At 43.3% G+C, this 27,105-nt stretch overlaps 4 protein-coding genes and 1 non-coding gene across 10 annotated transcripts; 3 read left to right on the forward strand and 2 right to left on the reverse strand.

Annotated features, from left to right (window-relative positions):
• Positions 1 to 120: 120 nt before the first annotated feature.
• Positions 121 to 7,434, forward strand: LOC107380921 (gastrula zinc finger protein XlCGF57.1). 3 transcript variants are annotated; one of them, XM_070544167.1, is made up of 3 exons: positions 121 to 181; positions 3,222 to 3,334; positions 5,138 to 7,434. In XM_070544167.1, the coding sequence occupies exons 2-3, from the start codon at positions 3,325 to 3,327 to the stop codon at positions 6,739 to 6,741; spliced, it is 1,614 nt and encodes a 537-aa protein (XP_070400268.1). In that variant the 5' UTR covers positions 121 to 181; positions 3,222 to 3,324; the 3' UTR covers positions 6,742 to 7,434. The 3 variants fall into 3 exon arrangements, with proteins under 3 accessions (XP_070400268.1, XP_054598974.1, XP_054598973.1); XM_054742999.2 differs by lacking the exon at positions 121 to 181 and adding an exon at positions 2,932 to 3,071; XM_054742998.2 differs by lacking the exon at positions 121 to 181 and adding an exon at positions 2,963 to 3,100.
• A 4,061-nt stretch (positions 7,435 to 11,495) lies between these two features.
• On the reverse strand, positions 11,496 to 13,020 carry LOC107380936 (small integral membrane protein 11). Its single transcript, XM_015952361.3, has 3 exons — positions 12,904 to 13,020; positions 11,954 to 12,164; positions 11,496 to 11,855 (listed from the first exon to the last, which is right to left on the reverse strand). Exons 1-2 carry the CDS (start codon positions 12,916 to 12,918, stop codon positions 11,976 to 11,978), a joined length of 204 nt encoding a protein of 67 aa, XP_015807847.1. The 5' UTR covers positions 12,919 to 13,020; the 3' UTR covers positions 11,496 to 11,855; positions 11,954 to 11,975.
• Positions 13,021 to 13,640: 620 nt separating this feature from the next.
• On the forward strand, positions 13,641 to 13,722 carry trnas-cga (transfer RNA serine (anticodon CGA)). Its single transcript has one exon. It is a non-coding gene; the product is annotated as a tRNA-Ser (tRNA).
• A 6,213-nt stretch (positions 13,723 to 19,935) lies between these two features.
• Positions 19,936 to 22,785, reverse strand: gpr180 (G protein-coupled receptor 180). 2 transcript variants are annotated; one of them, XM_070544169.1, is made up of 10 exons: positions 22,604 to 22,785; positions 21,719 to 21,862; positions 21,557 to 21,651; positions 21,378 to 21,477; positions 21,098 to 21,278; positions 20,977 to 21,026; positions 20,734 to 20,891; positions 20,466 to 20,663; positions 20,315 to 20,392; positions 19,936 to 20,237 (listed from the first exon to the last, which is right to left on the reverse strand). In XM_070544169.1, exons 1-10 carry the CDS (start codon positions 22,755 to 22,757, stop codon positions 20,082 to 20,084), a joined length of 1,314 nt encoding a protein of 437 aa, XP_070400270.1. In that variant the 5' UTR covers positions 22,758 to 22,785; the 3' UTR covers positions 19,936 to 20,081. The 2 variants fall into 2 exon arrangements, with proteins under 2 accessions (XP_070400270.1, XP_015807826.1); XM_015952340.3 differs by lacking the exon at positions 22,604 to 22,785 and adding an exon at positions 22,114 to 22,357.
• LOC107380924 (dTDP-D-glucose 4,6-dehydratase) lies at positions 22,777 to 25,562 on the forward strand. Of its 3 annotated transcripts, XM_015952342.3 has the most exons (12): positions 22,777 to 22,979; positions 23,082 to 23,148; positions 23,224 to 23,292; positions 23,358 to 23,448; positions 23,519 to 23,667; positions 23,748 to 23,846; positions 23,913 to 23,972; positions 24,076 to 24,119; positions 24,210 to 24,375; positions 24,452 to 24,507; positions 24,567 to 24,664; positions 24,734 to 25,562. In XM_015952342.3, the coding sequence occupies exons 1-12, from the start codon at positions 22,894 to 22,896 to the stop codon at positions 24,838 to 24,840; spliced, it is 1,092 nt and encodes a 363-aa protein (XP_015807828.1). In that variant the 5' UTR covers positions 22,777 to 22,893; the 3' UTR covers positions 24,841 to 25,562. The 3 variants fall into 3 exon arrangements, with proteins under 3 accessions (XP_015807828.1, XP_054598975.1, XP_015807827.1); XM_054743000.2 differs by lacking the exon at positions 24,452 to 24,507; XM_015952341.3 differs by having other exon boundaries at positions 24,210 to 24,664.
• The last annotated feature ends 1,543 nt before the right edge of the window (positions 25,563 to 27,105 follow it).

A 27,105-nucleotide genomic window follows, 5' to 3' on the forward strand; every position in this document is an offset into this window, starting at 1 on the left:
GGAGCTAACAATGATGCGCGCGAGAACTGCGCCAATGGAAGGGGACACGGATGTAAGCTGGGAGCTCACAACAACAAGAGTCAGGTCCAGCTCCATTTTTGGGAGCACGCCTCCTAAAGCAACATTTAACTTTCAACCATTTGTTATTACAGGCACTAACTGTGGGTCTAAGTCAATACGAGTGAGTAGTTAACATTTATGTTACTATTTATGATTTTTTATTGCTTCTTTACAGTGAAAAGCTGCTTATGTGTAATTTTTAGGCATATTTACATGTGTATATATGCATTTCATATATTCTGTTAACAGGAATAATTGCTGGCCCTTTGACACAAAATGTATTATTTAGAAATTACTAAAATATTTTGAATTATGTATACAATTCACAAGACTAGTAAACTGATATTGACCATACACTAATCTTTAAAAATTATGCTGTAAACACAAAAGCAGAAACGTTTTGCTTTAGAAAAAAGTTCAGACAAATGAAATAACCAGCGACAACTTTTATTGGCCTTACAAATACCTTCCAAAAAAAATGTCAACACAATACGACAGCCTCTTCAAAAATTCAGATGAGTCCAGAGCTTTTCTGAATTTCTCCGTGTATATGAGCAGTTTCTGTTTAGCCTCCTTGCTCATGTTTTTTTTCCATGGCATAGGACATCAGCTGCCTCTCACTAATGAGACAAAGATAAATAGCAATTAGTAAAAATGACATTCACACCTAGAGGCTGTCATAAACAATGTGAAAACAATACATATAGGCATTAGCACTGTTCTTGTGTTTGTAGAATACCTCCAGTCACACTGCAGCCCACTGCTGTACATTTCTGTGGCTTTGTCCGGTCAACATTCATGGACAGCTGAAAGCGCATGGATGGTTGCCTGAGTAATGACGTGAACAAAAGGACATCTTTCATGTAGACAGTCTGTCATGTTGCAGGTAACAAGATATTAACCATGAGTTATATACTAACAGTAATGCTACTGTAGCGTTAGGAAGTTTATAATGGTCTGCCCTTAACAGCTGCCCCTTCACACAGTAACATCGCCAAGGTCAGACGCTTGGTTCATTATGTTTACATTCCAGGAGAAGAGACAGAAGAACAGAAGAAGAACGCTTTTCATTGATTAATCAAAGTACTTTATTTGTGATAAGCTAATCAAAGCATTTGTTGATCATTAATAATCAGGTGAATGATCTGTGAAATAAAGATGTCATGAGTTATGTGTTTAAATGAATAAACAGGGCTGCACCAGACAGACTGATATACATTACCATGGAAACGCATGACACATTATTTTCAACCAATCAGAACTTTCGTCTGTCGTAGAGAGAATCTACAACACTACAAAATATTTTCATGTGATACATAAACATTTTCAGAATGTACCTGTGGCAGAAGCACATCCATAATGAATGCCACTTGATTGTGACATCTGGTTGTCTGTGCTTCAACCAGGCTTGTCAAGGAGCCCATCACTTTGTCCAGCTGCTCAACCTCCTCAAAGAAAATGTCCACCCTGCTCAGGTGGATGACACTTTTCCTGTGATGATTGCCTGTAAATAGAGATATTTGGAGGATGCTCAAAGTAAATGTCCAAACACTAGGTTAGCAGAAAATGTTTCACTTGAATAATTCATAAGTCATGTTTTGACTGAAATTAGTTACAGTGTGCAAATTTAATTATAAATTTAAAACTCACTTCCAGATGTAGCAGCAGGCCTTTATCCTGGGTGATAAATGATATGAGATCACTGCTGACTCTTCTTTGGTCTTCAGCTTGCTGAGCCCTTCCCTAAAATTAGATCAAAAACCATTTAGATGCTGAACAGAATTATTCTGGTTAAGCAGATTAAATAAGATAAGTTGATTCTTGGTCCTTTGCATGTCCTTACCACAAGCCTGTCGTAAGACATGTCTTTACTCAGGATCCCAACATCTCTGGTTTTGGTGACCACGTTGTGTTGGTCCATGCCGTCATTGTCCTTAATCAAGACACACAAAAACATGACTTCATGCGCTGCAGTTAAAATTAATTTTATTTTGTTGTCATGCAATAATCTTCACTCATATTCACCTGCTCTCTGGGTGGAAAGCCGTAAGGTGTCTTAGCATACACATGGTCGGCGTCCTGTGGACTCAGAGGAAAGCAAATGATTGTATCAGTTTGTTTTACAGTTATCCAAAGAGTATTGACATTTGCACTTATTATACCACCACCATTGAAAGTTGACAACATATCAAACTTTCTGCTTTTTAAAATCAACAAATCAACCAAAACACATTGGAAAAGCTAAATACAACAACTGATAATTGTGGGACTGCTGCCGTGTCAGAATCATTCCATCCCTGAAAGTGGTGACCTATTTTCAAACAGGCAGGAGTAAGGTCCTCACTGACCATGGTGCTGCTTTCATGTTTTCTTTTTCTTTTTATCCTGAATACGAAACGTTACCGTCAGACTACTATTTACTGGATGCTATACACGCAAATACTTGTCAAAAAAACTATAATACATGTAAATGTGCCAGCGCTCTTGTCTTCGAACATGCAGGCGTCTTTTGTAGCGGCCAAGGGGCGTGTTTTGTTGGGGACGTGGTTTGTCAGGGCTGCGTGGTCTGCAGCTAGGTATTATTGCAATTTTAGAGCTCCGTTGTGGGGGCTTGGCTTTTACCATCGACATATATACCCACGTTTTTACCCACGACGTCCTCAGTTTTTCATTCTGGCCCTGGTTTAGAGGGATAGCTGTTTACCCTCCAGCCGGTAGGTGGCGGTAACGCACCTCACGTTGTTACCAACTCTAAAGCTCCAAAATCAGGTGATGGGTCAGAAAAGCTTTTCTCTAGACTTCCTGCCCTCTGGATCTGCTGCTGTTCCTTTGGCCTCTCTGAGAAACGCGCTCGTTTTGCTGCTTTCATCACACTGAAGAGGTTCCCTCTATCAGACTCGGTCATCTGAGTTGGTCATGATGCAGGACCGCTGCTCGCTCTCTGATCCATCCTGCTCACACTCTCCGACGGAAAAGCCCCGAATCTGAATGTGACTCTGGAGGAAAAAGCGGTTAGCTCTTTGAACTCTGGTGACCAAAGGTCCTCTTTTCCAGACTGGATCTGTCCTCAGCTGATCAGAACCAAAGCGTTGGATCTTTAATCTCCTGCGTTGTTCTGAAGCAGCATGTTAATCAGCTCTCCTGCTTTGTTTCTATTGCAGCTGTTAGCTAAACACGGCTAAAGAAAACCTGCTACCACTTCAGGATCATCCATCAGCTGGGACTGCTTCATCGTGTTTACTTCACCATCTGGATCTGGACAGCATGGATGCAGGTGTGTGTGTGCGCGCGCGCGTGCGTGCGCACGCACGCGCGTGTGTGCGTGTGCTGCACAAACACATGAAAACGTTAAAGGGGTAGTAAAATGTAAAGCCACATTTACCTTGTTGTAGGTCAGTGTTTCCCAACCCTGGTCCTCTGGGGACCACTGTCTTGCATGTTTCCATGTTGCTCTTTCAAACACCAGTGTGACTCTGCTGGTACGTTTAAATAAGGATAGATTGATTATATCTAGAAGGGGGACAGTAACCAAAGGAAATGCATTTTTAAATAATCTGATTGGGATTGGATCTAAAATGCAAGTTGAAGGTTTAGATGAAGCTAATATTTTTGATAACTCTAGAAGCTCAACTGGATCAACACAGATGAGGTTCTAGGTCACATTTATTTCTAAAGCACACTTATTATTGCTTCCGCAACCCAAAGTGCTGTACAACACAGAAGATAAAATCGCAAACAAGTACAACAAAAAAACATAAAACCATTAAAATTAGCAAGTTAGGATAAAAACAACATTACATCACACAATTATAAAATCAATAAAAAGGAGAAAGAATGACAACGACAAAAATAAAATCATCCTACATAAAAGCCAGGCTGAATAAATGAGTTTCAAGCAAGGACTTAAATACATCCAGACTTTGAGAGGTCCTGATCTGCAGAGGAAGACTGTTCCAGAGTGTAGGGCCCGCCACAGAAAAAGCCCTGTCTCCTCTCGTCTTTAGGCCAGCCTTTAAAACTGATAATAAAAACTGTGAGCCCGACCGCAGATTCCTGGCAGGAGTGTAGGGTGACAATAAATCATCTATATAAGGAGGGGCCAGACCATAAAGTGATTTATAAACAAAAAGCAACAATTTAAACTGAATTCTGTAATACACTGGCAGCCAGTGAAGGGAATCAAGCGCTGGAGAGATGTGATCATGCGGTTATCTCAGATGCTGCCTCACTGAGGAAGAAGAAATCGCATTAGGGAGGATGCTAATGATTTTGTTTCTAATAAAATAAAATTTTACTCATGAAAAATCCCATGAAGTCGTTGCTGCTGAGAGCTAAGGAAATAGATGGTTTAGAGCAGGGGTTCTCAATTATAATTCACGGCCCAAATCCAACAGAACCGATCGGGCTGATTGGGTTCGGTCTCAGGTTACAACTCCAGCGCTCAGCCCTGCAGTACCACATAAAGGTGGACCAAAGTTTCCTACCTGGTAAATGTGGACAACACCGCTCTGACAGATGTGGATGCTGCGCTGGTGCCGCCGTTAAAATAACAAAACTACATTCCACTATAATTGATTATGGTACTCTTCTATGATGCAGAACCGTTTATGTCTGCATCTCATGCATTGAGTATTTGATTATTTTCCTCAGCTTGATCCATCCTACACCTCCCGGTCGGCCGTGTGGGGGTGGGGGATGCGCACAGGGTTTGGGGGCCACAAAGAGAGGGCCCGCGGGCCGCCACTTGCGGACCACTAGTTTAGAGCTATGATTCAGTTTAAGTTCGGCAACTGTACTGAAAAGAAATTTAGGATTATTCTTATTCTCCTCAATTAGTGATGAAAATGTACAGTTCTAGCTTGTCGAAGCTTATTTTTATAAAGCACAAGACTTGTGATATTTGAAAAGTGAAAGAACGTTTATAGTACTTACAGAACATGTGCAATAATTGTTTAAACTAAATTTAAGATTTTGAGTCTAGTCTGATCTCACCAACTTGATAAAACTGTTTATTATTATATGTGTGAATATGGAGTTACAGCGATGGTTAATTCACATCATTTGTTTGTTCCTACAGATGTTCAACAGGTGGTTCTAGTTAAAGAAGAAGTTCCTGGTGTGGACCAGCAGGACCCAGAACACCTCCACATAAAGGAGGAAAAGGAGGAACTCTGGACCGGTCTGGAGGGAGAACAGCTCCACTTGAAGGAGGAGACTGATGCTGCCAGGTTTCTATTCACAGCAGTTCCTACGAAGAGTGAGGATGATGAAGAGAAGCCTCTTTTCTCACAGCTTCAATATCAGCAGCAAGTGGATGACAGAGATGTTTTAACAAGAAGCTCAGCTGACCAGATTACAGCAGAAACTACAAACATCCCATATATGAACCGTCATGAACAGACATCCAGTTCTTCAGAGACTGAAGTTAGTGGAGATGATGAAGAGGATGATGATGATGATGATGTGAATCTAGATGCTGAGCTATCAAATTCTGGGCCTGAAACTGGAGATGAAGACGATGACTGGAATGAAAGCAGGTGTTCTGAGCCAAATGTTAAGATCGTCAACAAATCCTTTAGCTGCCTTGAGTGCAGTAAACAGTTTCTCCACAAGGAGTCTCTCCAGCAACATCTGAGAGTGACAAGTCATTCAGCAATAAGGTCTTCTGTTTGTTTGGTTAAAAAGAAATGTGTTGGAGTGAAGCAACTAGTAGACCCGTGTAAGACAGTCCAGAAAGAACCAAAGTCATTTAGTTGTGATGTCTGTGGAAAAATACTTAGTCATAAGAAAGGTTTAAACAGACACATTAAACTCCACACAGGACAGAAACCTTTTGCCTGTGAACTATGTGGACAAGAATTTGGTCAAAAGACAAATTTAAACAGTCACATGAGAGTCCACACAGGACTGAAGCCTTTTGCCTGTGAATCATGTGGACAAAGATTTAGTCATAAGACAAATCTAAACAGTCACATGACAGTCCACACAGGACAGAAACCTTTTGCCTGTGAACTATGTGGACAAGAATTTGGTCAAAAGGTGAATTTAAACAGACATATGAGAGTCCACACAGGACAGAAACCTTTTGCCTGTGACCTCTGTGAAAAAAGATTTACCCAAAAGGTACATCTAAACACTCATTTGAGAGTCCACACAGGACAGAAACCTTTTGCCTGTAATATCTGTGGACATAAATTTAGTCATAAGACAAGTTTAAACAAACACATTAAACTCCACACAGGACAGAAACCTTTTGCCTGTGAACTATGTGGACAAGAATTTGGTCAAAAGACAAATTTAAACAGTCACATGAGAGTCCACACAGGACTGAAGCCTTTTGCCTGTGAATCATGCGGACAAAGATTTAGTCATAAGACAAATCTAAACAGTCACATGGCAGTCCACACAGGACAGAAACCTTTTGCTTGTGAACTCTGTGCACAAATATTTAGTCATAGGACAAGTTTAAAAATTCATGTGAGAGTCCACACAGGAGAAAAACCTTTTCCCTGTGAGTTCTGTGAAAAAAAATTTAGACAAAAGGCACATTTAAACACTCACTTGAGAGTCCACACAGGACAGAAACCTTTTGTCTGTGAACTTTGTGAAAAAAGTTTCAGGCAAAAGACCATTTTAAACAATCACATGAGAGTCCACACTGGACAAAACCTTTGCGTGTGAACTCTGTGGACAAAGATATAGAAAGCCAAGTTTAAACAGACACATCAGAGTCCCCACAAGAGGAAAACATTTTGCCTGTAAGCCCTGTGGACAAAAAAAATTTCCAGAAGAAGAAATGATCTTTTTTAAAATGCCTCTGAAGATAAAAATCATTAGGTGCTTCACAAGAACAAAACCTTTTTGCCACAGCAGCAAATGATCCGTCACCTTTAGTTGTTAGCCTGGTGCTCTGCACAATCAAAGGCAACATTAAACAATCACAGGTAGGGTGTAGGACAGAAGCCTTTTGGTTGTCAGCTCTGTCGACAAAGATTTTGTGTAAAGTCAAGTTTCAATAGACGCATGAGAGTCCACAGAACACACAAAGCATGTTATCCTTGTAATTTTTACATATTTATTGTTTATCTTTGTTCAGTCAGTGGTTCCAGACAGGGATGCGTTTCCTGCCATGTTTTTAGTTGAATATGTTTGGCATTATCCATATCCTTATTTCTTATTCAGACATTTATTGTGAAAATTTGAGGGTAAAGAAAGTTCAAGAGAGCAACCTGAGGTTTTCATTTCTGTGTCACCCAGCGAGGTGTGTTTTATGTTATATTTATATCATTTCAAATATATTTTCCTGTTTTATCTTTTTGAATTTATTGTGTTTTAGTTTGATGGTGGTGCTGTAATAAAACCAACTTCAAGATATATTCACCTCACAAGAAGTCAACGTGCCTCTTTGCCTCACAAACGTTTCCTCTCTAACAAGCTGAAGGACGTTTCTCTGAAGTTCTTTCAGAGCCTTGATCCAGTAAAAGTCTTACTTTGAAAATCCAAAGTCACATGGCCTTTGCTCAGAGACCTGCTCCCATTGGTTCTGCCTCTGTGTGTTTTCACACCAACGATGGAAAGATGGAGCTGATTTCATCTCTAACAGCATCCTCTCAGATGTTTCTCTGCACCATGAAAATGTTGTGTGGCTGCACACATTTTAATAGCAGAGACCCTGATGCATCTTTCTGATCAACTGGACCTGATTCCTCGTTAAATCTCGCATCCATAGATGGAAAACCTTCAGTCAGAAACTTCATGTCCTTTAGTTTCTGAAGGAGAAAGAACTCTGTTGAACCTCGCCTGCAGATGTAGACGGGTAGGAGATGGCACCACCACATCACTCCTGCATGGCCTCTTTACACTGGCTTCCTGTTAGTTTCATCATTCCGTTCAGGAGGTTTCAGACTCTTCAAGGAAATAAAATGTGTCTGATTAGCTGCAGCATCATGATCCAGTCAGAGCGCTGAGATCAGCATCTCAGCTGCTACTGGATGCCCCCACCACCAAATGAAACAGCTGATGGAGCCTTTTCAGCCATTGGCTCAGTCATTCAAGCTTCTAATTCTGATGACAATAAGAATAATAATAATAATGCATTGAACTTATATAGTGCTTTTCTAGACACCCAAAGACGCTTTCACACACTCTCACATTCACACACTGCTAGTGATGATAAGCTACTTGTAGCCACATCCGCCCTGGGGAGGTCTGACAGAGGCGAGGCTGCCATTTGTTGCTGTTGGCCCCTCTGACCACCACTAACACAGGCAAGTTGGGTGAAGTGTCTTGCCCAAGGACACAACAGCAGGAAACCCCTGGCGGGAGCTGGAATCGATTCCATGACCCTCCGATCATGAGGCAGCCCGCTGTACCACCTGAGCTACTGCTGCCCGCAAGAAGAAACAAAGCAGGAAGCATAAAGCTCGTTGCTAAGATCTAGAACCAACACTTAGTAGCAAAGTCAACGTTAATCTGAGTGAAACGTCTCATAAAACTAAAGAATAAGAAGTAAAACACACATTGTCAGATATCTCCAACAGGCTGTAACAGCTGCTTTACCTAAAAGGACAACAGATCCACTAGAAATGAACGGATCCTATTTATTAGTCTAGTAGATATTTGTCCTACAGCTAAAGAGGATGACAACCACCAGATCATGTTGTCAGAACTAAAAAGAAAACACTAACTCAAGCCCGGGTAGGATGTAGATGAGACAGTGGAACCTCCTAACAGCATTTTCAGAAGGATTCATGCTTCTTCTTTTTCATCCAGCACTTCTATAATCCAATAAAGTGCTTTTTCTGTGTATTACCTGTTTTGTGAACGCCTTTTCTGTTGACATTGTGTGCATGTGTCCTTTTTAGGTGTAGTAAATTACAGAATCATGCTTGTGCAATCCAACAAAAGGCCGTGTGTTGTACGTGTTCAGTGAAAGTGTTTTGTGACACAGATGATTACCTGATTAGAAAATATTACAAGTTTTTATTTAGAAACTGAATTTGCTCCACAATGTTTGGCTTCAGACGGCTTCTCCTTCGATTAACAATTTCTCCTGCCCTGGAAAAGCGGCTCTCACACGGTCCAGACGACGCAGGTGTACGGTGCATGGCCAACTTATACAGGTATGGATACAGGTCCTTGTGGTTGGTCCGGTATGTTAATGGGTCCTCTGACCTAGGAAGACGTTGTTCCTTCAAATATCTAGACAAACAGAAAATAATGTAAAACATTTAGACATTATACTCATTTTGTTACACATTCCAGTAAACGCACAAAGATCCATACCTCTGAACCTCAATGCTTGCACTGGCAGTGGCACTGGTCACTTGCTGCTCTCCTTTCCCGATCATGTAGGCTCCAGAAATCGTCTGCATTTTCACCTGAGACGCCTGGCTCTGCAGCCGACTGGGTGGAATCACCAGTTGTTGCCTCAGTGATGTTGACACCTTTCCTAGTGAGTCTTCTGGTTGCTTCTTGGGCGGTTGTAGCAGAGCAGAAGGTTTCGTCCTTGAATCGTGGATCCATGAGTGTTGGAAGGCTTAAATTACTGTGTAAATGATGAGGGAAGGATTTAGCCACGGGATGGATACTTTGTGAACACTTGGTCGCTACGTTGTATTTTAGCATCCGGATGAGTGGTATTACTTTTGAACATGGCACCCTTGTTTCTTCAGAAACCTCCAGTGTGGCTTGGTGGATTGGCTTCAGCATGGCATGGCAGTCATTCATCAATACGTACTCTTCTGAGGTGAAAGGATAATGTCTGTCTGTAAACCAGCTATTCACACGAATAGTTTCCTAGACACTTAGCCTACTGGTGTTTGAAGAACGACTGTTTAGTTTTCACAAACACACGTCGACAACACCTAGCTCACTGACTTCATCTTGAGCATTCTCTGGAGAAGTTCCAGTTCCAGGCAGTGTTGTGTCGTGGGCATGTAAATCACTCCCCAAGGGTCTCCACATTGATGAAGTGTTATTGCTATGAGATAGATGTTTAGAACACAGCAAGCAGCGAACCTGGTTGATAGAAAATATAATATTGTATTATTTTAAACATTACCACTTTAATAGAAAGCAGTTGCTCAACCTACTGATGATGATCAAAATGCTCCCAAAGCATCAGAAGCGTGCCTCTTGCTTGTTCCAGGAACACTTGCCATGGGGAAATCTCAAATTAACAACTCTCACAAACTTAATCCACCCCAACCAAAACACACCAACACACAAACTCTGTGCTATTGCACTTTTATGCTTTATCATCAACTGAATCGCACTAAAGATTCCCCCTCTATAACGCATTGCTTCAGTTAGACAAAGCAAGCTTTGGAGTCTCCGTATCGCCTGGCCATCACTAACACACACCATTAACAGCAGAGTGCAGATACTATGCTGCAACACCCCATAAGTGAAACCTGAGGACAGCAGCTCAGGGTTAAGCTCAGTGGTCTCCATTTGGTCTTTAGGGACTTACATGGACAAGCACCATCTTACATTGGTGATCTTCTCAGTCCCTAAATCCCCAGCAGGTCCCTGAGGTCCAGTGACCAAAGCCTACTGGTTGTGTAGCACCAGGCTAAAGACCAAAGGTGACAGATCATCTGCTGCTGTGGCCCCCCAGACTCTGGAACTCTCTCCCCAATCAGAAAGTTGGAGTTTCACTCATGGAGGAGCAGCGCCCTCTGGTGCCAGGAAAGAGAAGAAACTTTCACGTTAGGATTGTTAGGACTTGCTGTTGGGACTTGATTTTAGAATTGTCAGGACTTGTTAAGACTTGCTGTTAGGACTTGATTTTAGAATTGTTAGGACTTGTTAAGTCGTGCTGTTAGTATTGGGAAGCAATACACCAGTAAGGTGTGTGTGTGTGTGCGTCTTTTAGGCGATGGCGCACTGGGACACGCTGCTGTTTTGACTCGTGTTTGACCCCACTGGTCCTGCTCCGAGGACGGGTTTGAAGAAGCTCTGGCTCACTGACTCGGCACGTTCCTGATGCCGACATCAGCGTGAAACATACTTACCCTCAGTGGGGTTCAGGGCCGGGTTTGTCGGTGGGATTTATTAGTTTCCTGTGAACGATTCAGTTAACTCGTTTGTGTTTATTTTCTTTTTATTCAGTGTGTTTTGCATGTTTTCATTTAGAACAGGCTGACGACTGCTCCCAAGCACTCTGCCTGTTAGCTTATGTGTCTCGCTGAGGCCCGAATAAAATGATTTTAATATAAGTCCATCTGCGGTCCACGACCTTAGCTAACTGTGGGTAATCAAACCGCCCACAGGCATTTAAGTCATATTCATCTCATTTGCCATATTAGGAATTGCAGTCAGGAATGTTAGGAAGAGCTTTTAGGAATGCTGGGACCTGTCGGGAACTCTTCTGCTAACTTGTACAATAATAAAACACTTGATCACAGAAGGTATTTTAGGAATAAACACTGTTGCCTGTAGAAAACAGTTTATTATAAATGATAAAAAAGCTGCAAGCTTCTTCATAGAAAACGTTCTTCCATGATAAACTCCGTTTTGAAGCTTTTACAAGCCTTTTACTGGTTTTCATAAACTCTGTGTGAATCTGGTCAAATCAGGTGAAGGTTGGGAGTTTCGATGATTCTGAGGTTTTCTGTGGTCGAGTCCTGGTCTTCCTCCACGAGTTTGTGTGACTCCTTCTTTGAAAATGTATCAAACATTTACATAAGGTATAAAACTAACATGGTGGTTCAGACTTCCCAGTGCTGGAGCCATCATCGGTCTCCTGAAGCTCGGTAGTCCGAGATCTGTCGCTTTGGGATAAAGTTGCTCTGATCAGAAGAAAAGAGAGGAAAAGAGACATTAGAGATGGTACATGGTTCAGGGAAACCATTAAATAACCAAATATGCAAAGAAGAGCTAAACGTACCCGTAACCCGACTACGTCCTCCTTAGTCCTCCTTCAGGTTGTCGATGAGCTCCTGTGTCTGCTGGGCCAGCCTCCTCCTCTCAGCCTGCTGCATCTTCAGGACCTGCTCTGCTTTCCTGCTCTGGTAGATCTTCACCCCCGCAAAGGCCAGGCACAGCAGCAGCGTCTTCAGGGCCAGGATGTAAAACAGGAGGGGGACATTTTCCAAAGCCTGGGAACAAATCAAACTTTTCAGCATCTCCACAGATAAAAACACGGAATTTTTCTGCATTTGATTTCACATCATGAGAGGAAAGAAACTGGAACAGTTCGGGACCCGGGAGATGTTTCTGTCCTCCTCAGCTGTCCATCGGGGGAGGTGGAAGCTAATTTGGTCACTGTGTGTGTGTGTGTGTGTGTGTGTGTGTGTGTGTGTGTGTGGTGTGTGTGTGTGTGTGTGTGTGTGTGTGTGTGTGTGTGTGTGTGTGTGTGTGTGTGTGTGTGGCAGCTGCACTCCATGTAAATCCAAAGCCACAGGTATTTTACGCATGTGCCAAACTGGACTCACAAAACTTGCAATTAAAAAAAAGTGTGCATTTTTAACTACAATAAAATATAAAAAACACGAGACCTTAGTGCTACACACCACTTTAAAGTTCGGCGTGCTCGCAGTTCAGTTTATGACCTTTTCTAAAACATTCAGTTGAACCTTTAGGGCTGCTCTGGTAGTTATTCTCAACCTTTTACTTACAGCAGCTCACACCAAAGCGGCTCCACACATTAAGCTGTCAAAATAAGCACGTGTTCATGTTTATGTGCTACAAGTATTTACGTGAAGCTAGAAAGGAGATGCTAAGGAGAAACTAGCATGATGCTAGTGACATTACGACACAACATGGGAAACAGAAAGCTTTAAAATAACAAAAAACACTACCGGATAACAAAAGAATAACAGGCTTCCTTATATTTACCTTCCAGTTTATCATCTTTGCTGTAAAGCTAACGTTCTCGTTGCTAAACGTGTAATTAAAGGGCTATTATTGCTCGTCAGGAGTGGGTGGGGCTTATACTGACGGGCTAATAGAAACGTAGGATTTGTCCACGTAATCGGTGATACATTCATGGAAAAAAGAAAAGTGAAGGTCCACTGAGAACTTTGGATTCAAGAAGACACAACTAAGTAAATAGACGATCAAATACCTCAAACTCAGCAGGAATACACAATATCAAAAAGATCAATGCTAGAATAGCTTAAGTTGAAAATTTTAAACCAAATTTTCATTTGAAGATTAGTTTCTGCATATTTCCCAAGCTGACCCTGAATGCAACTCCACCAGCGGCAGGAGGTGTATCGGATTTCTGCACCTCGAAGCCTGTTGCATTTTCAGCGTTTTTACGTTGCATTAATTACAACATGCTGACAAAACAAAGGTAAGAGAAGAAGCTAAAGATTTTGGGTCGTGTGGTGAAAAGTGTAAACATTACTTCTTGTAGCAAAGTCGTTTGAAAAAGTGCGGTTGCAGCACGTGACCATATACGAGCTTTGTTCACGTACACAAGAGGTTAATTAATTATGCACAACGGTATAGGAAGGTGATTAGTTTAATTCTGGAATTAACAGCGCACATGTCACACTGCAAATTTTAATTGAGCAGTCCGAAATTTCTATTTATATATACTTACGTAATGACGTAGTATGGCAAGCGTAGTCACGGTGGCCGAGAGGTTAAGGCGTTGGACTCGAAATCCAATGGGGTTTCCCCGCACAGGTTCGAATCCTGTTCGTGACGAGCTGTCATTTATTTGTTTTTCTGATTAGCATGAATAATTCTACTCTAAAATGTGCATTTTTTAAACGGTGAACACTTTAGGTTAAACCAACAGGAACGTAATGTTTCAGATCATTTGAAGATGTTTACGCTCTAGTTTTCAGGCCTGATATGAATTAGTTTAACCTTATTAGAAAGTGTTACAAAGATAATGTTCTATTAGTAGAATTAAATCTTCTTTAATCTACTCAGTTAAAACTGTGCATTTCTGCCATCGAGACAAACATCTATGGTCACATGAACTCATGTTTTGCCTTATTTTTCTTCTTAGTGACTCTTAATACGCTGTCTTGGGGATCAAAAGTCTTTATGAAATAACTAAAAAAAATCTCTATTAGCAAAACTTCTTTAAAACAGATTTAATTCCACTTGCTTCAGTTATAAGTTTTACATTTCCAGTTACGGAGTTTTTGCCTCCGTAGCACAGAATCTGAGTCCAACATTGGACGATTGTGCATTATTCCATCTCTAGTCTCATGCTGCTATTACAACATCTTATATAATTGTGTCATTGCTACATCCTGTGCTGTAAATAATTTACTATCTCTATTCTATTCTTATTTTTCTTTCCATTTATATACATACATATATATATACATATATATATATATATATATATATATATATATATATATATATATATATATATATATATATATATATATACTGTATATTTGTGTGAATCAGTTGTTTTCTTAACTTACCTGTAGCTTTGCTGCTGGTGCACCAGAATTTCCCCAATGAGGGACAATAAAGGGCTTTATTCTTCTTCTTCTTATTATTATTATTATTAATAAATATACACGAATTTAAGCACCGTGAGAAAACAAGTAGAATATTAATGTGAGCTTATGATAGTTAGACAAACATGAATGAAACATGCACCATTTCCGCTTAAACCTGCAGCAAAACTAAGCATTTTAGATAAATAAATGAGTTTTCAGTACAATCCTTGTAGCTGAGGCTGGTAAGCTTTTGTTGGAGGGTCATAAACAGAAAATACTTAGTAATAAAAGCATGCATCAAGATGGGAGCTGGGGGAGAACCAAGACAAGAACATATTAGCACTGAGGGCCTTTTTGCTCGTTTTAATGAAGATTAAATATTAGCTCGTTTTAAATGGATTTAGCTGCTTCTGAAATAGAATAAAACTGTTATCATGCTTTTTTCTTGAACTTTTATCTGACAGAAATGTCTCCAAGTATAAAACCAAAGTTATAGAGCTCCGGACGTCATGTTGGCAGGCAACAAAGGTAAACAAGATGAACGGGATCGGCTTGGATTTTACTTCACACTTTAAAACCCGAAGAAATTGTTTTACAAAGTCATAAATTAAATAGACTAAACACCTCAGATCCTTACCATGCCCCAGGGATACAATTTAAACATTTACAGTGTCTTTTAGACCACACTACCTCCCACGTGAGTTTACTCAAATCACTGTCATCTTGGTCTACGTGCCGGGCCCTGATTTTAACTTAGCTGCTGACGCCATAGCAGATAGTTTTAACAGGGCTGTCAACAGAACCGGAGATCAGCCAGTATTTCTTTTGGGAGACTTTAATAAATGCGACATCATAACATATTTACCTAATCTAGGGCAATGTGTCACAACAGCCACAAGAGGAAGCAAGATACTAGACCAGTGTTATGGCAACATCCCAAATGCACACATCTCAAAGTCACGTCCACCTCTTGGTAGATCAGACCACAATGTAGTCTTACTACTACCAAAATACAGGTCACAACTGAAGACAGGGGAAGTGGTAACAAAAAATATCCAAGTTTGGAATGAGGATTCGAGTGAAGCATTAAAGGGCTGTTTTGAAATGACCGATAGGGACGTATTTTTTAATGACAGTGGAAACAATCTGAACATGCTGACGGATGTAATGACCTCAGATATTCTCTTTTGCGAAGAAATAGTTACGACTACCAAGCAAATAAAAGTACACCCAAACAACAAAAAGTGGATCACAAAGGAACTTAAAATGTGCCTGGTGGAGAAGAAACGGGCCTTCCTTCAGAAGGACTATGAGCGCGTGAGGGTGCTGGAGAAAGACTTTCAGAGGAAAGCCATCCTTGCAAAAAGGAAACAAACACAGAATGTGGAGCACCAACTCACATCTGGAAATGCTCGAAAGGCATGGCAGGGCCTGAACATCATGATGGGAAGAGACCCTGAGATCCCGCAAGTCAACTGCCATGACTCCATCTCGTTGGCAGAACACCTGAACGTCTTTTTTGCCCGCTTCAACAGCGTTCGCCCCCTTTCGTCCCCCCCCCCCCCCCCCCAGGGGCCTCACTGAACCAGCGCTAACAATCAGCGAGGAGGAGGTTACCACCATCCTGCGCTGCATCAACCCCTACAAGAGCTCTGGCCCTGATGGGCTCCGTGGCAGGGTTCTGAAAGAATGCTCCACCCAGCTAGGTGGGGTACTCATCAGACTCTTCCAGCTCCTTCTGGACTTTGGCTGCGTTCCAGAGCAATGGAAAGAATCCGTGATAATTCCGATCCCCAAGAAAGCTCATGCAAAAGAACTGGGGGACTTTAGAACCGTGGCCCTTACATCAGTTCTGTGCAAGTGCATGGAAAGGGTAGTAGGAGGACATTTGACAAAATTCATCTCGGACCAGCTGGATCCCCTACAATTTGCTTACAAGGCAAAACGTGGTGTAGAGGATGCAAGTCTCACTCTTCTAAATGCTGTCACTAAACACATGGACTCTACGCAACCATACACAAGAATCCTATTCATGGATTTTTCTTCTGCATTTAACACAGTAGACACCAGCATTTTGCTGGAACTGCTTTCAGATCTCCATCTCCACACAACACTGCTTTTATGGATCCACAACTTTTTGAAAGACAGGCCACAACAAGTGTTTTTAAGAGGATTTAAATCCATGAAAGGTGTCATTAGCATTGGACTGCCACAAGGCTGTGTTTTGTCCCCAGTGCTTTTCTCTGTCTACACAAACAACATCCGGTGCCATAGTGAGAGAATGACCCTGTATGAGTATGCAGACGACATGGCACTGGTGGCATCAGTGAAGACATCGAAGGACCTGTCTAAATATCAGCAGGCGGTCAGCAATCTGGTCCAGACATTTGAAGACTTTCACCTGGGGCTGAATATCTCAAAAACTAAAGAAATGTGCTGTGGGGCAGCCAGTGAGGCAGACACGTCCCTGTTCAAACCCCTCAGCGTACAGGGTCAGCCTGTGGAGCAGGTTCAGTCATTCAGGTATCTGGGAACAGAAATTGATGACCACCTGTCCTTTGCAAATCACAGCAACGGTGTCTACAAGAAAGCAAAGACTCCACCTGCTAAGGACGCTAAGAGCACTCAATGTGAACAAGGACATCCTAACAATTGTATATAAATCACTGATTGAATCCATTCTAACTTTCAATATTACAGCTTGGTATAACTTTCTTACAGTTAAAAACAAAACACAACTCTCTCACATTGTTAAATTAGGCAGAAAATTACAGGCTCACCTCAGATCCCACTTTCTGTTCTTCACGAGCGAGCGGTGCACAGGAAGGCTACCCTGATCAGTGCAGACTCAACCCATCCACTGAACCCACATTTCCAGCTACATCCATCAGGAAGGAGGTACAGAGTTCCATTGGCCAAGAAAGGTGTCTATAAAAATCATTTGTTCCCACCGCAATTAAAATTTTGAATTCTTAAAGTTTTATTTTATTTATTATTATTATTTTTTTTTACGATAACATTTTAATATCTTTTAATTGTCTTTTATATATTTGTGTGAATGCAATATGGATTGTATTGTAAGATGAGCCATGTCAAAGGCGAATTTCTGCCTCAATTCGAGGTGGACAATAAACTCTATCTATCTATCTATCTATCTATCTATCTATCTATCTAAAAACGCCAGAAGCTGTCGGAGCGGACCTGGCCAGGGAACGCCTTGGGATTTCCCCGGAGGAGCTGGCCCAAGTGGCTGGGGAGAGGGAAGTCTGGGCCTCTTGACTTAGGCTACTGCCCCCACGACCCGACTCCGGATAAGCAGATGAAAATGGATGGATGGACAAATATGTTGGATTGAGTGTCCACAGGTGTTTGTTGTTGTGAACGAATTGACGTCACAATAAAATGGCGGTGTAAGGCTCCACACCCTCCCCTATCTGATGGAGGAGCAGTGGTGGAGTCATACGTTAGAATGAAGACAATGTCTGATTTCTTATTATCTTACTTATCTACTCAAGTTCTAGTGCCATAACGCAACACAAATCAACTCTGCTAACAAAATAACAGATTTACATGTAAGTAGTTTGAATAGAGTGCTGTGCTGTTTGAATGTATAAACTGAACACCAAGAGAAATCACTAGTCTGATTTTTTTACATGAATAAAAATATGTCAGGCAGGAGCATCTCAGGATCTGTCTGTGATCTGTCTCGGTGAGACAGATAATAGCAATCCAGAGTGCTTTTTATGTGTGATCTGACAATTGATCAACCATTGCTTAAAAATGAAATACAGCGTAGTTAGTTAAAGAGCAACTCACATTTTTTTGCTGATAAACTAGACAAATGAGTGTCTTATCGCACTGTTGACATGTGTAGTCAATCATTTGGCACTTTAGTGCATCTTAGTTAAAATTTAAAGAGCAAGTCACCCCCTACAAAAAACTTACTCCACTCCCACTTCATGTTTGAAAAATGCAACAAATGCTGTTGCCTGGCAGACCAAGAGGGCGGAGCCGCTAACACATGCACACACACACAGGCTCACAACAACATTGTGACATCATAATGTACCAGTTGAATATTCTGACTAAAACTGTCAGTGTTTTGCCATCGTCAGGTAAAAGCTCTGCACTGCATTTGAATTTAAATCTACCACCGCTATTGGCTAAGAGTACACAGTGATGTTAGCTGGTACATTATGATGTCACAATGTCATTGTGAGCCTGTGCGTGTGTGTATTTGTTAGCAACTCCGCCCTCTCGGTCTGCTAGGCAACAGCATTTGTTGCATTTTTCAAACATGAAGTGGGAGTTGAGTAAGACTCTGATAGGGGGTGACTTGCTCTTTAATTGCTGTGATCATTAAACACGTAAACGGCAGCACGCAGAACTCACGAGGCAATGTTTTACGTGATGTTTACTTGTTGCTATGAGTAATAAGACAGAAAAAGCCACGCCAAAATAAGTTTAGGAAGCCCACTAAGAATCATAATAAAAGCATTTAAAAGAAATACCATACACAGTTGAGGAAACGTTGGTTTGAGTACCTGATATGAAGTGGTCGCTGCATAAGCGAAAACCTTTACTCTCGGGATCCCTGTTTCATTTTAGCCCGGAGGCTAGCGCGTTTTATTACAATGATCCAACGTTTGCGGCACTCCGGATCTTGAGGAATCCTGTAGATGGCTCATTCCTTATGTTGTCCGTGTCTGTTCTGGCATCCTGGGGCACAACAGGAATCTACCATATTCCCCGTTTATTGAGTTTTCTGACAATAACAAATAGCCTAGCTGCCGGCTACTGCCTGCCAAGATGGCGCCGTTTCAATTTGAACTGTTGCATGCCGGGAGAAGTGACGTCAACTCCATAATAAAGAGAGAGAGAACGTGTGGAAGTGGAATCCTTTTATGGTGTAACGTGTTACATCATGCATCATACAGGTAACGGTCCATCAGCTCAGACCTTCATGTTCACAGTGAGAGGCTACCGCTGGTTTACGACTCAGCTAATTATCGCTGAAGCTGAACACACACACACACACACACACACACACACACACACACACACACACACACACACACACACACACACACACACACACACACACACACACACACACACACACACACACACACACACACACACACACACACCTTTAAAACCACCTGACCTGACCTTTACTGTGACAAACATAAAACCTACACCAGTCCACATCTCTTTGTGCTTTTCTGACATTCGATCCGGCGCCGCTCAGACTGAACAAAGCTGCTTCTTGGTGAATTAGGAGTTTAAATGAGAACATCAACCTAAATCCAGAGTTCTGACCTCTGCTCCGTCCCACGTTAGCGGATCCGCCGGACCGTTACCTCGTCTCTCTCAGCCATCGTGACAGAAGCTGCAGGTAAATATCAGAGCTAGTGTGCTGCAGTAAATGCCCTCTGATCATTCTGTCGTCGTGGTAACCTGGTAACCCTTGGTGGTAACTGTCCTCCCAGGAGCACCGATCTCGGACCGCGTCCACTCTCTGAGTCTCTTTCCTGTCCAGAGGAGGCGCTTCGGCCCTCACCGTGATTCTGGTGTTTGTGGCTGCAGCCGTCTTCAGTAGCGCCCCCTGTGGTTCGTTCTGGACATGGTGAGTGGCAGAGACACGGAGGACAGGGAGGACACCTCCCAGTACAGAGAGCGGGAGAGGAAGAGCTGGTAGAGGACCACCATGGAGATGGACTGGCAGAGGATCACACCGATGGTCACCACCTTCAGAGAAGTGAAAGCAAACTCTGAATCTATCAGTTACGTTAGAGGATGGATGGATGTGTAAATAAAAACCCAACCTTCTCCTTCTGATGATCGTTGAAGATCACCGACATGAGGACGAGGACGGGGTGACAGAGGAACCACAGGAAACAGCCCTGCAGAGACAGCAGCTGAAGACTCAGACGGACGGACATACCTGGATGCTGCCTCGGGGACCGGCGCGGTTACCTTGGTGAAGCTGAAGTAGAAGTCTCTCTTCAGGGTGCTCCTCTCCGTGGAGATGATCTGGTAGAGGATGGAGGCCAGCAGCAGGGCCAGCCCCACCCTCAGAGCCAGCAGGAGGAGCCCGGCCAGACTCTGCTGGGCGTGGTAGCTGTGGTGGTCGCTGTCTGACTCTGAGAACTGCTCCCACAGCAGCAGCACACCCTGGAGACAGTTCCAACATCATCTCAGACCAGATCACATCAGACAAGCTGTCAGGAGGAGGTGTGCTTACCTGTGTGATGACTCCACCCACAGCCACAGCTGTGGAGGCTGGAGACTGCTCCCACTGCAGAGGTCTGGACTGAGGCTTCCTGCCCCGGCTCAGAGTCCAGCCCATACACAGGCTCAGCAGCATGTACAGCATGGACACCTGGGACACCATGTCCCAGACTGAAATAAAATAGGAGGACACATTTTTACTTTAATAAAAATCTAAACATCTGAAGCTTCAATGTGAGCAGAGAAAACGACGTACGCTCAGCTAAGCTGCCCATCAGAGGAAATCCTGTTCCATCTCTGGAGTACCTGCAGCAGACAGGAGGAGCAATCAGACAATTGTAGAAGCCAGAGTCATTAAACACTGCCTCTGAGCCCACCTGGCCAGGTGGATGTAGTTACAGAGGGCAGAGCAGCCCTGCAGAGCCAGTGCGGTGGACAGCACTTTGAGCACAGTGTGCATGGGCCCCCCTTTCCTCAGAGCCTGGCACAGAGGCTGGATGTAGATGCAGCAGGCCAGGAAGTAGGCCAGCAGCAGCAGGAAGTAGAAGCTGTGCAGCCCTGAGAGTCACGCCCAACATAAAAGATGGAGATCAGTTAGGATCCAGACCGACAGCGTGGAAAGAGCAGGAGAAGATTCCTAATCTCTGCAGGTCCGACCTGTCTCCTCGGCACTGAAATGCTCCAGAGGATTCCCCGCAGAGTCGGCGTTCAACATCAGGAGTGTGAACCTCACATCGGAGTGGGTCACTGAGTTTTCCTGCAGGCAGAATCACAAAGGAGGGGAAAAGAGTTAAGAATAGGTAGTGGGCGACACGTAGGATGGAATACTCAGTTACCTGACACGTGCATCTGTCAGCATACAGGACCCGCCAGAGCGAGGGCGACGAATGAGGAGGGATCGTCTGGTTGTGCTCTTCCTGGCTGAGAGGAACTGAGGAGGAAGAGTAAATCAATACGGCGCATCAGACGTCAGCATTTCAGCGCTGACGGGTTCTTACTGGTGAAGTGGGCTCTGCTGAGCCTCTGGGAGCAGCTCAGGTTGTCTAGATCCGAGTCCAGATCCTGATACAGCAGCAGCCTGGATTCCCTCTGAGCAGCCAGGAGGGGGTTCTCCAACCGACACACCACCAGACCGTTACCACCTGGTCCAGCCAGCACGCATGGAAACATAGTTCATACACAGCTTACAGTTCATTCTAGTTTATTAAGATAATAAAACAACTTTTATTCTGTTTGACAAACCCGAGCATCAGCGAGCCCATCAATAATAAATCTGATCTTTTATTGGATAACTAGATCTGGACCAGAGCAGAAATCGGTGGTGACGTCATCACAACCCGCAGGTAAACGAGGCTGCGGGAAATAACAACAAACTGATGACGTGAAACGTTACCTTGGAACATGAATTTAGTGATGAACTGGCCATTTTCCTGTCTCGCCGCTTCGCTCCTAAAAAGTCCCGTCACGGTTTTCCCAGAAGCCTCGGAGCCGAGCAGCACCGCGGCCACGAGCGTCGCGAATAAACGCGACATTTCCCGCTAGAGCGTGAAGCGGCACCAAGAAATGAGCGTTTACTGATCAAATCAATGAGCCACGAAGCCAGAAGTAACACAGGCGCGTGAAGTCAACGAGTTAAGCTAGGGCTAACCAGGAATTGGGGTGTTCACGCTTCAAAATAAAAGTTTGTTCAACAACTTTTAATTATGTGATTCAACCAGGATTAGAAGAAAATTGTGGTAAACGAGCAAATAAAGCTTACTTTAAAAAAAAGTAATTGATGTTCTGTCTCATAATTGTCATTGTGCAACTATTTCGTAAAAAATTCTTCCCGAACATTCTTATTTTGAAAGGAATTCCCGGAAATTACACGTATTTTAGCTTACTTGTCCTCTTCGCTCTCCCCGTTAGCTGCCGTTGACATTTTGATTGACGTGTAAGGCACGCAATGAAACTGGGCGTGGGCTCGTGCCTCATAAGCTTTAACCAATCAGTGAACAAAACTTGGTCTACATGCGGGGGCAGAAACGTTCCGCCCATTTTCAACGTGTCAACAATACCGTAAAGCAGGATCAAACTGTCGTACACCACACTATTTAACAGAGGTGAAACAAAGCGCTCATGTATTCTTAACTGGTTTGTTTAGAGTCGATGGAAAGATCAACATGACATTTTTATGCCTAAATGTGAAATAACAGCCAGTGAAGACCGGAAGATGGACTTTAGCAGAACCGTCCTGGTGACAGGAGGCTCAGGATTCATGTGAGTTCATCCTGAGCATTAGCACCTTTAGAATTATCTACTGTAGTCAGAAATGAGCAGCTGAGATCAGGTGTTTTACTTCATCTGGTGATCTGTCTGTAGAGGCTCTCATCTGGTGAGCTCACTGGTCACCAGTCACCCAGATTGGAGGATTATTAACTTGGATAATGTAAGTGAAACACTTTGCTTATCTGGTGTTCCAAGTTTATTTGGGTCATGTGGACATCTTATTCTCTTGCCACAGCTGGAGTACTGCTGCAGCTCCAGGAGCCTGGAGAGTGTTGAGAACCAAGCGAACTACACCTTTATTAAGGTAAAACCTCACATTTGAATATTTATAATGAAGACTTGATCGATGTCGTGCTGTTTGATTTTTAGGGAGATGTTCGTGACTCCCAGCTGGTGAACCACCTCTTCAGCATAGGAAGCATTGATGTGATCTTCCACCTGGCAGCTCAAACCCACGTTGGTGAGCAGCGGACGCTGGCTCGGTCCAGTCAAAGGGAGCTTTTACCTGAAGCTTTTACTTCTCGTTGCAGAGGCCTCGTTCAGATCCGCGTCCAGTTTCCAGCGGGTCAACGTTGATGGAACCAGAGTTCTACTGGACGCCGCTCACCGGGCTGGACACCAACCTCAGCGCTTCATCTACGTCAGCACCGATGAGGTGTACGGAGGCAGTCTGGGCGAGGTCGGTGGGTTTGTTTGGTTCATGTGCTTTAACTGACCCGTCTGAGGTGTATAACAGGTCAGGTGGGATTTTTTCTGAAGGTGTTTGATGAGAGCAGTCCTCGGAGACCCACCAATCCGTATGCTGTCTCAAAGGTAGCTGCAGAGTACCTGGTCCAATCGTACTGGGACAAGTATCAGGTAAAGGGTGTCTGGTGGGTTTTCCTCTGGTCTAAAGCTAGATTTAAATCCTGCTTGTGTCTCTAGTTTCCAATCATCATTACCAGGAGCAACAATATCTACGGGCCCAGGCAGTACACAGAGAAGGTATCGCCATCTTTCACACAAACACCCACCTTGTTGCTTTTTCTGTAATGGTTCGAACGTGCGTAGCAAATGGATTACTCATGCTAAATCCCATTCTGTGTAGGTTATTCCCCGGTTTCTCACCTTGCTGCTGAAGAACCAGAAATGGTTGGTTTGAACTCACCCAGCTCCCTTTTCACCGTCAGACTTTGGTTTTTTTATGTTCTCTGTTTAACATGTATTTTCTTTCTGCTGCAGCACCATCCAAGGAGTCCTCCCCCAATCCCGCCACTTCCTGTTTGTCAGTGACGCCGTCAACGCCTTCCTGCTGGTTCTAGAGAGAGGGATTGTGGGGGAGATCTACAACGTGGGAACGAGCTTCGAGATTCCCATCGTGCAGCTGGCGCGTGAGCTCGTGAAGATGGTGAGTTTAGAGTCGGTTGTTATTAAAGCGAGTCAGCTGGTTTCCGTTCATGAAGCAGTTTCTGGACCTGTTCTAGGTGAAGAACATAGCGGACTCCAAAGTGAACGACTGGTTGGAGTTCGTGCCGGAGAGGTGAGACAGGAAATAGCCACGCCTCCAGGAAATAGTCTGAACTTGTCTGTTTCCTGTAGGCCGCGGGTCGACCTTCGGTACCCAATCAGGTGCGAGAAGCTGCAGCAGCTGGGCTGGAGAGAGCAGGTGCCCTGGGCTGAAGGGATCAAACAAACAGGTGTACTGACACACCAACAAATACTTCTCATTCTCATGGTAATAGATTACTTACCAGTGTTTCTTCTAGCCCAATGGTACCAGGACAACCCAGACTTCTGGTCAGACGTGAGCGACGACCAGAACATCAGAAGCACGTTTGAGAAAACTTCCAACAAAATCCCTGGGCCAACTTAGCCCTGAGGCTCGTCTGACAGGAAGTAACCGATGTGTTTGTGTAGCACAGATTTGCTGCTCAAACACTGAAGTCCTGAACAAACACCGGGCTCAGGACAGAACCTTTTCATTTTAACTGTTGGACCAACTGAAGTGCCAAACGGAAAGCAGGGCCCCCTGCTGACTGTCTCCTAATGTATGTTTAACTATATTTTAGGTATGAAGGGTCTTATTACGCTCAGGTTGAACCTATCAATGATGCTTTGATCTAGATGAATTATTTTCATTCCACAGCTTGTTGGAAGCCCGGGGGGGATGAAGCCTTACTCAGGCAGTATTTAAAACAGGGGTGTCAAACTCACACGGGGCCGAAATGAAACTCTGGGACTGAGTCGAGGGCCAAACTTAATATTTTTTGAAAAAGTGACGTCAAATTTGCACATTTTCTTTATCAACATATATGCAATTTTGAACCTTTAAATTTGGAAACAAACATATTTCTGCGTTAACACTGAATGTGGAATAACCCAATTACACACGAACAAGTCAGTTTTAAATAAAAGGCATCAGTGGTATTCATTACTTGTGGTAAAATCAGCATTTTTAAAATCTATTCAGGATTTATGTTTTCTTGTTTATTCATTTCTTATTTATTCTCATTTTTTCCTCCTGTAATAAGTGTCATCGCTGCTGTGACATCTAGCTTTCCCCACTGAGGAACAATAAAAGGATTTTGTATTCTAGTCATCTATCTGCAGCCTTTCCACTTCCTGTTTACTGTAGGTTAAATCTTTTCTCACGGGCCAACAACAAAATAAAAATATCATTTTATCTTAAATGAAAATGCAACATCTCACCTGTTAACTTTCATGTTTTGGAGCAGAAAAAGAGCATAAATCCAACATATTTAAAGCTCAGTTTGCTCCACTGGTTTACTGTGATGCTCACCTGTTCCAGCCAGATACCTGCATCATGGGGTTGACCTGAGCTGAGGAGGAGCCTCCTGTTGTTTTGTTTATCTTCATCATAATAATGACAACATTAGATGACAACGGGTGCTCACATAGGTTTGTGCTGCTGAACATGTCTGAGCAGCTTGACCACGTTGTTGTGTGTCGGGGAGGAAACACGACAGCAACCACAGGGCCATGCTGGTTTGAGCGTGTCGCTGCTCGCTGGAGTTATATCAGCTCTGTCTGGACGTTAGTTTGAAAACTTTCTCTTTCAGTCGTGAACACATTACTGAGCGGCTAGAATCTCCGTTTCTGGGCTTCAACGTCAGAAAACAGCTGAGTGAACTCGGCGCTGAGTGAGAGGAGTGTAGTTTGTCCGAGACAGCGGAGCTGCAGACACCGGCAGCAGGCGCTGGAAAAAACACAGAGGGGGCGCGTCGGCTCTGCGCTAACGCCGCAAAGCATCATGGGAGTTGAAGTCTTTGCGGTAAAATCGGCCAGCTTTAATATATTTTTGATATTTATCTCACGGGCCACATAAAAATGCTCCGCGGGCCGCATCTGGCCTGCGGGCCTTGTGTCTGATATGTGATTTAAAATGACCTAAAAGCTTGAAGTTCCCTGATGTTTGACACTTTAGGTTTAGACTTCCTGTCTGATCCATTGAGCTCGACGCGAAGTCTTAAAGAGCAGGTTCACTGAGAAACTTTTCTTTAACTTATTTTAGATTATAAATCAGTGTTTCATGCAGGCTGAACATGAAAATAGTCTCCTACACCTAGCATTATCTTCTGACAGAAAACAGACTGTGAAACTCTAAGATTAGAAAATCCTGACAGATCTACGTCACACTCACTAACATTCATGAAATCATCCATCTTGACTCACGACGGGGAAGGTTGTTGGTTTAGCATCCAGGAAACAGCAGAGCGCGTCTTGGCTAGTAGAAGCTAATGGTTAGCATTAGCTACTCCACCACACAGCAGAACTCCTCCAGGCTTGTCTTATTTGTGGAGATAAAACATCAACGTAGCAGAGCAGAGTCAGTGGTAGTTGTGTTGCTGTTAGCCAGAGGAGATGTCCCCATACCAGGAAGTAAGACTCCAGGTCCTGCAGTCTGACACTCCTTTCTCTTCCTCCTCAAACAAATGCATTTGAGCTTTTTTCTTCCCAGACGACCTATTAGGGACCACTGCAGATGGATGAAATATGGGGTGCTGTTGACCTTTGAAAAATACGAGTAAATTTAACGGCTTCTGGGAAGCGTAACACGGCGCTTCAGTTAAAGCACATCTGAGATCAGTTTCAAATCGGTGCTTTTTCTGCTTATTGC

The sequence above is a fragment of the Nothobranchius furzeri genome, chromosome 14 (genome assembly GCF_043380555.1).
Source record: "Nothobranchius furzeri strain GRZ-AD chromosome 14, NfurGRZ-RIMD1, whole genome shotgun sequence".
Classification (NCBI taxonomy): domain Eukaryota; kingdom Metazoa; phylum Chordata; class Actinopteri; order Cyprinodontiformes; family Nothobranchiidae; genus Nothobranchius; species Nothobranchius furzeri.